At 36.1% G+C, this 8,448-nt stretch overlaps 1 protein-coding gene across 1 annotated transcript; it reads left to right on the top strand.

The window, feature by feature from the left end:
* Positions 1 to 300: 300 nt before the first annotated feature.
* On the top strand, positions 301 to 8,161 carry LOC142349077 (uncharacterized). Its single transcript, XM_075400492.1, has 2 exons — positions 301 to 711; positions 7,773 to 8,161. Exons 1-2 carry the CDS (start codon positions 427 to 429, stop codon positions 8,112 to 8,114), a joined length of 627 nt encoding a protein of 208 aa, XP_075256607.1. The 5' UTR covers positions 301 to 426; the 3' UTR covers positions 8,115 to 8,161.
* Positions 8,162 to 8,448: the final 287 nt, after the last annotated feature.

The raw sequence follows: 8,448 nt of genomic DNA, 5'->3' as shown, positions 1-8,448 counted from the left end.
TGATTATTAAGTAAGCTTCAGATATCAGATCTATCCGGTTACCCCAGTGTTTGTCTTTTTTAGCCCCACTCTTCGAAGCAGAATAATTGACCCCATTAATTGACCCCCTGTTTAGTGAACATATAACGTACAGACTAGCATCACAATTTGAAATCAATGTTAGTATACCATAATTGGGGCTATAACGTGGGGGGAGGGGGGAATAACTGGGAAGACCCAGTTTTTCATCGGATTCACAAAGCTGATGATCAGTGCTTCCTGTTCCAATGCCTTAAGATTCTTAAGATTGTCAAACTCCTACGTAACAGCAAAAAAATGTCACGTGCACATTTAGACCGAGGCTATTCAAATTTTATAAAATAGCAGAATTTTCAAAAACTCTTATTGCAACAAACATTTGCTAATTTCGGGATTGTCTTCCAAAAAATGCCGCGACTCAAAATAAACGTGGCGGAGAATGCCATGTGGACAGCTCGGATTGAGAAGGAGATCTATGCCAAGATGATGTGGCCCAAGAGGTACGGTCATCTGGCAAAAAACAGCACCAAACATGATGTCATGTCACGTGACGTGTATAGAGTGCCCAATATGGAAGAACTGGAGGCGAGGTTGAAGGAAGTGACTGCAAGTTTGGCTAAGACGAGAGAAGACATCGACATTTATGAGCTCACTAGGAAACCACAAACTGTGGTTCCCTCAAAGACAAAGAAGGTTTAGAGTTATTTCCTATTCCAAGTAAATATTGAGATCTTTTCAATTTATTACCCCCCTCCCCCCGCGCTTAGTGGGCGCATATTATTTGGGTGCATATTGAGGCACGTGCTCTATAATTTGGCGAAGGGGGCTGCAAAAGGTAATAGGAAGAGCGCAAGCTGAAAAGGGGCACAAACATTATATTTAGAGCTCCCCCTCCCCCGAGCTTACTGGTCAGATAACCTATTGCCCCCAATTAATGGGAAAAACCCCAGAAAGATCCAAATATTGAGTATATCATCAACTTCTGCCTCCCACCTCCATGACAATACAAGGGGGGGGGGGGTTGAACCATTTGAAAGACCCAACATCTTAGTACCCGGGTCAAGGTTTGGTCAGAGAAGAAGGTAAGATTAGCGGTGAAAAAAAAAAACTTTTTCATCGAAAAGCGCTCGCATCTTTTTTGTTTAAACAAGTAAATTGAAAATATAACCCGGGGGTTAAATATTACAAGTTTAAAATTATATATACAAAATTAGTACAATGTTAAAAATCAAAATTAGTGGTTCCGTTTTTTAAAGGTAAAAATAACTTTTGAAGCCACCAATATTCCTTTCCAACGGTACAAGTTTGAATTGTTGGAGCAGATGCTGTTTTAACATGCGTTTAAACTTTGAGCCTGATCTGATAGTCCGGACTTCACGCGGAAGTTCATTCCATTTTTGGATGCTTCTATTTTCTACTGATCGACTGCTCGACCTTAGGAGAATTAGCTGTTCAGTTCTGTTGTTTTTTCGGGTCTTTCCCATTATAGCTCCCCCATAAAAATATAGCCCCCCATCATGGTATATTTACCACGATTGGTGGGGCTATAGGTTATCTGACCACTAAGCTGGGGGGGTTATAATGGGAAAGACCCGTTTTTTCTTACTAAGCCATTACCACTCAGAGAAAAACTCTGTGCCATCTGATTTCAATAATGAAATATCATTCCTAAGTTTTGAAACGCTCATCTGGCTTATTAAAAGTTCTGCAGGCAAAGTGTTAGATTTTACTAAGAGATCTGTAGATCTCTAAAACTTTTTTCTCATATAGCAAACTTTAATTCCCCAAATGTTTTGTCGATTAATTCGCTGCATTGCAGAGAATTTCAAGTTCTGAAAAAATAGAGCACTGAACGTTAAATGAACTAGGGATTTGAATAGCATCAATCGTGCTTTCAGAGGTAACCGATAACGTATAAGATATATGGATCTAATCGCTGTGGCCATATTTGACAGGAATTTGTTGAGTTGTAGTTGAAAATTTAATTTAGAATCAAACATTATACCCAAGTATCCGCAGTGACTTTGTGGATTAATTTCTTGTCCCGGATAAACTATTGGATTAAAATTTTCATTTTCTTTTGAGACGCAAAGAATTTCAGTTTTACCGGTATTCATGGTTAATTTGTTTTGCTTTAGATAATTATCTGTTTTCTCCACTATTTCAGAAACACATTTTTCCAGTTCGCTGACATTGTTTCTGCTAAAATGGAAACATGTGTCATCAGCAAATTGAACTATGTCGAAGTTTCCTTGTACTTTTTCTAGAAAATCATTAATGTAGAGAAGAAAAACTAGTGGCCCTAAAACGGTTCCCTGTGGAACACCATGATTTGTTTCCAACCATTCTGAGTAAACATCATTTATCTTAACACACTGCTGTCTGTTTTTAAGAAATGAAGCAAGTAAATCAACTGCACTTTCTGAAAAATCGTAAGCTTCAATCTTTTTGCGACAAATTTCGTGCGATATTGAATTAAATGCTTTAGCTAGATAAAAAAACGGCAACTGAAATTTTTAAGTTATCATAGGTTTCTTGTAATGCTTCGATTAAGTGTAAAACAGCATCTGTAGAAGAATTATGTTTTTGAAATCCAAACTGTGTACCGTTCAAAATTTTTTCTTTTTGCATAAATTTGTTAACCTGATTGAGAAGTATACGCTCAAAGAGTTTTGCAAACGTTCGAGTAATTAAGATAGGTCTATGTTCTCACAAAATTTCACATCCCCTTTTTTGTAGACCTGACTAATGAAAGCAAATTTTAAATTTTCCGGGAAAATATTTTGACTAATGCATGTGTTAAAAACAAACTGCACATGGGTTCCAATTGCAAACTTTGCTGCCTTGATTGCCCAAGCATTAAAAACGCCTGGACCCGGAGACTTATTGTTGTCGAGTGAATCAATGGCATCATAGAGTTCCTTTAGTGTAACTGTTCTGATGCAAAACTTTTCCCTAACTTCTATGCGAGAAATATTTGGAGCGCTCACATATTGTCCATTGTATAAGTCTAGTTTTTGAAAACTTCTATTGAGACAATTTGCAATATCAAGTTCATTTTCTACTTCTCTTTCACCATCGACTTGTTTGTCTATAACGAGACACTCCCTTTCTTTGCCAATTCTTTTTTTGATGAAACTCCATTGTTCTTTACTTGTTGGTAGATCTTTGAATAATTGTTTGCAAGACTCGTTTTGGGCTGTTTTTAAACGTCTATTAACCAAATTTCTCTGATATTTGAAAATGGTATGCGCTTGCTCCGATGGGTTCTTTTTCCAGATATTAAAAAGTCTATGTTTTTTTGTGATTTCTTCTCTCAGCTCTTTTGTTAGCCAAGGTTTTTCAGCAATTTTTCTTTCTGGTTGAGAGCATTTTTATAAGTGGGGCGTGCAACTCTAGAGTAGTACTGAAAACGTTTATGAAAACATTGTACATGCTATTTCCATCTTCACATTGATATAAGTTACTCCAGTCCTTGTTTGAAAGATCGAGACTAAATTTATTTGCATCGAACTTTCTTTTGTTTCTACTGATAAAAGTTTGCTTCTTGTTTTTAGGTTCAACAAAAAAATTGGTAGTGTACAAAACATTCAAGTGATCCATTTCAACTGTTGGGGAAAAAATCTGAACATCTTGAATTTGGTTTTTGCTGAAAAACCATGATCGATTAGTGTTACGCCTTGGCTGGTGGCTCGTGTAGGTTTTTCTGTGTTTGACAAGGTAAGTCCGCAATTACTGGCAAATTCATCCAATAAAGTGTGTTCTCTTTTGTTGAAATAATTCAGATTATAATCGCCAATAAGCAAAACTTCGTCAGTGATTGAGTACGCCGAGGAAGTCTGTGATGTTAATTCGTCAATGAAATAGTTTCCCAAGTTTTTATTCGGACAATACGAAGCATTAATTAGGATTTTCTTCACCGATAGTCCAGATATTTCTACCCATTAGCATTGAATGCGGTGAATTTTTGCAAGATTTACGGTTTTCAGCGGTGAAAATTTTTTTCCACCGCATTCACCGGATTTCTTACAAAAAAAAACTGCCGTACACGGTTTTAAAACCTCTCACCTCCTGCATGGCAACAATTTTTTATTCCACTGCTTCATCTGTCACGTACGCAAATGATATTTCCTGTGAATTAAAGATAAGCGTTGAATTTAGCTGTGAATATTCGTAAGATTAGCAGTTTTAGCGGTGAATTTTTTTTCACCGCATTCTGCTGGTAACGGTAAAAAAATTCTGTCACCGGTTAAGCGGTAAAAAAAATTCCACTGCTTAAAAGTCTAGCTTAGTGGGTGCATATTATTTGAACCCCCCAGCAGCACGTGCAATATTTTTTTATAATGATTTACCATGTAATGACACATGCTCTGTAATGGGGGGGCATAACGTACTGGGGGGGGCACAAACGAAAAAAATCCAAAGATTGTTTTACGGCAATCATGGCATTGAGCGCGAATCATACACATTTTACTCAAATTCACCACATATCTTACATATTTTAGCTATTTTTAGCGGTGAAACCTCGACCCGGGTAGAAACTAAAACCCCCATAATTATCATAATATCGGTTATGATATAGCGCAACTACATAAAGGGGGTAGAAGGAATCTCGAATATTAGGAGGGAGGACTCTTAATATTAATGAGCGGTAGAGTTCAAAATGATGTTTCTCAATTGCATAAAATGAAATGGGGGACCTCTCTTGCCAGCCTAGAGGTCCCAATGGAGCCCCATGTGGCTTTGGCACTACTGTGCCTGAAGCAAGTTAGTCTGATCAGAAATAGTTTGGTTTATTGCGTGTTTCAGGAATTAAATTTGGATCTTTTCCGTTTATCCCCCCCTCCCCAGCTTAATTGGTGCATAGTATTTACACTCCCCAGAAGCACGTGTCACATTTTTACATTGTGATTTACTGTGTAATGACACGGCCTCCGTAACTGGTGTGTGCAGAAAAAACTGGGTGAGGGCAGAAATGGGAAAGATCTATTTTTGCAAACAACACCCATTTATACGTTTGTCGAGGTAACTGAAACATGGTTGTGTAAAGATTTTGATACTGAAATTTATTTTTTAACGGCTTCGCATACTTTTTTGGAAAATGTCTATAAGACAAAACGGGTGTTTCAAAGGTGGAAGGAGTCAGAATTTTTGTCGGAAAATAATTTAAGGTATTTTTAATTCAACTATTGAAACGGTTGAAGAACATTTAATTGAATCTGTTTGGGTTGAAATAAGCAACCAAATGACAAAAATGACAGTTTGTAAAATTTGCATCAGGATCAGGATTAGAAACCTCGGGGATGCAACCATATGTAAAGACGAAACAATTAAGCTAATCGATCACTGCTTCATTTCGAAAGATCAGATAATCGACCACAACGTCCCGACAATCCTTTTCAACTCGGACCGTTTTCTTGTAATCTTTGAATGTAACATCTCAACGAAAACTGAGAGTGTGAACATGGTATCTACAAAGCTTCAGATCGTTCTCACGCTCTAAAATTAAATGAACTATTGCTCTTGCAGAACAGTAGGAATTGTATCAGTGTGAGAAAGGCAATGATATTTGCTTCATTCCTTGATATTTTTCAGAAAATGTTGAAAAAAACGCACAGCTGCGCTTTGTTAAAAATGTGATAGAATTTTTAAAAACCCTCATCCATCGCTAACGCAAGGATATAGGACTTTGTTAAACCAAAAACCTAATTTTCTCAACAAAAAAAGTTCTGACAGTGAGGCGTTAAAAAAAATTAAGCATTTATGAAGTTTTGTAAACAGTAGACTAAAAGAGACCGACAACCATTTTTAAATCAGTTTTTTACAAAAACTCCATAACTTAAAAAACACTGGATATTCAATAAACAGAATACCAGTCCGCAGTCCGAGAGGAAAAAATGTGTCAAATTTCATGCAATAAGATTTGACAGTGGCCAAACTTTAAGGGATCAAACGAATATCATCAATTGTCTAAATATGTCTATTGCTGTTCTAGGGTTTTTCAAAGGTTCAGCCATGGCTTTTAAGTACCTTGATAAACTACAAGTACCTGTATTCTCAATCAGATCTTTGACTAGAAAAGAACTGTTTTCAGTCATTGACTCGCTGGAAAATAACAAAGCATGAGGACTGGATGAATTAACATTTTCTCTCATCAAATTATGCAAATTGGCTACAGGAGTAAATCTACAATTCACATAAACTGAGTGCATTGAACAAAAAATGTGCCCCTCTAAAATGAAACTACCCTATGTGACACTAATTTTCAAATAGATGATAAATTGAATAGTACAAACTATCAACCAATTTCCGTAACTACTAGTTTCGCAAAAATAGCGCCTCTTTCTGACTCAGATGATGGATTACATTGATACTTATGAAAACATTAAAAAGAGCAATTTTGACTTCAGAAAAAGAATCAGCAACTGATGCGGCTTGAAAATTGGTTAAAACAAATTCGCCTACTTTACACTTAAACAAAGACACCTAAACTGCAATTTTTCTAGATCGTGCAAAAGCCTTCAGTTCCATTTCTCACAGCTTTTTCTTTCAAAAAATGAATTGCATGGTTTTTCCCAGGCAGCAAAAGATTTGCTGTCTTCCTGGGAAAAACTAAACGCAGACAAAAAAAACTTAAAAACCTTTATCGGATTGTGAAATTTTAAATCACAGGGTGCCACAGGAAATTATTTTGGAACTTCTCTTTTCTCTGTATGTGAACCATATTTCGTCCAAAGAAAACACAACGGAATAACTAATTCCATTCGCAGAAGACGCGATTTCCTGTCGTGGACAAGAAGTATTGCCAAATGAGGAATGGAAAGTAGTTTACGTGGACAATTCAAAGAAATCTTACAGAAAACAAAAGAATGTCTACAGATGAACTAGCTGACCTTGAATACGATCAAAACCAAATGAAATGGAATTAAATTTATTTTTGCGTAAAGATTCTGATTTAGGATCTTTTTGTTTTTAAAACGAAGATCTCATAACAAAATAATGTTGCAGATACTTGGTATTCAAATCGGCTGGAACTTTGAGGAGCAGCTGAATGAAATGTTAAAAAAGATTGCTCATGCTATAAAATCGATTTAACTAATACAAGATCAAATTCTCGTTAACACGTGCACTCTTTTCTTAAACTCACTTGTGTTTTCACGGTTATCCTTTTCAGAAATCATTTTTTTCATTTTTTAATATTCCCAGCTGACAAAAATCTGAAACGCATTAATCGACGGACTAACTGGGGTATGAAGGTGTGCTACATACGCAAAAAGGACAACACAGCGAGAGATTTTACTAATACAGAGCAAATTCCTTCATTCTCATCTCGTAATAGCCAAAATGTCGCTAATCAAATGTTATTATAACATAGTCAAACCAGAAAATTTTGAAAACTATCACGGGTATCTGAGTCTTCATCAAAGCACTCGAGCAAAACATTTCAAAATTGGACAAAATGTCAAAACAAGTTTTGGAATGAATTCTATTGTACGTCAATGCGTACAAAAACGGAATACGTTACTGCAATATCTTTGGTTAGCAAGAAAAGGAGAAATTATTAAAGAAACATTTGATTGATTTTTTAGACTCTTCGCATCAAAAAAATCTTTTGAATAGTAATGTGGTAGCTTTCAAAGTTATTTTTATTTTTTGGAAGAGAACAATTCGAAGATTTTTTTTAATTTGAATTTTTAAAACTATTTTTAAACGCACGGTTATAATTTACAAAGAAAACAAAAACAACTTTCCAGGTTTTCCCCAGCGATGAAAAGCGCCCAACATTGCCAGTTGACCCTTGTGTCCGAGAGTACATGAAAGACAACTACGGTAGAGAGTTATATCTAAAGTTACGCAATCAATTCACAGAACCCGATGAGAGGTACGAGTTTCCTCAAACTGAATCCCATCAGATCGGGTGGAGAATTCGGGAATACGAGGAGGGAAAGAGAAAGTCAAAGTTTGCCTCCAAAGACTGTTCAAAGGAGATTATGCGAGACAATGGGGCTTTCACTGCAGATAGATACCCCAAGTTGAGGAAGGGCACAACTGAAGTTCTTCAGAACGCTCAGAGTGATCTAACTATGATTAGTTGAAACCAACTACCTCAAAAGTCAACAAAGAAATAACAGTTCAATGCTTTCTCAGATTATTGCTGAATTTTAGAGCAGTTGAGCAAAAGTCGTAATTGAATGAGAAAAGGAAATTGGTGAAAAACAATATGTGATTTAGACTTGCCATTTATATTTAAGATGTTCGGAAATGTTAAGGGTAGTTTTTTTTCATTAATTGGGCATTGAATTGTGATTGCTTTAATTAATTTGTTTATTTTTTAAAAGGGCAGAATTTTTTTATTGAGAATACGAGTGATGGAAACAAGTTCCTTGCAATTAATGGTATGAGGCCGGCTGGGTCAACTATTAGAATTGC

Source organism: Convolutriloba macropyga, chromosome 1 (genome assembly GCF_964194025.1).
Source record: "Convolutriloba macropyga chromosome 1, txConMacr16.3, whole genome shotgun sequence".
Lineage (NCBI taxonomy): Eukaryota > Metazoa > Xenacoelomorpha > Acoela > Convolutidae > Convolutriloba > Convolutriloba macropyga.
The sequence above is the reverse complement of the archived record's forward strand: the minus strand, read 5'-3'. Positions and strand labels throughout refer to the sequence as shown.

What these genes read in the sequence shown, in the direction of transcription:
- LOC142349077 (XM_075400492.1), top strand. Translation starts at nt 427, where the DNA reads ATGCCGCGACTCAAAATAAACGTGGCGGAGAATGCCATGTGGACAGCT. An exon ending in TTCCCTCAAAGACAAAGAAG is followed by an intron (nt 712 to 7,772) that starts GTTTAGAGTTAT and finishes ACAACTTTCCAG; the next exon opens with GTTTTCCCCAGCGATGAAAA.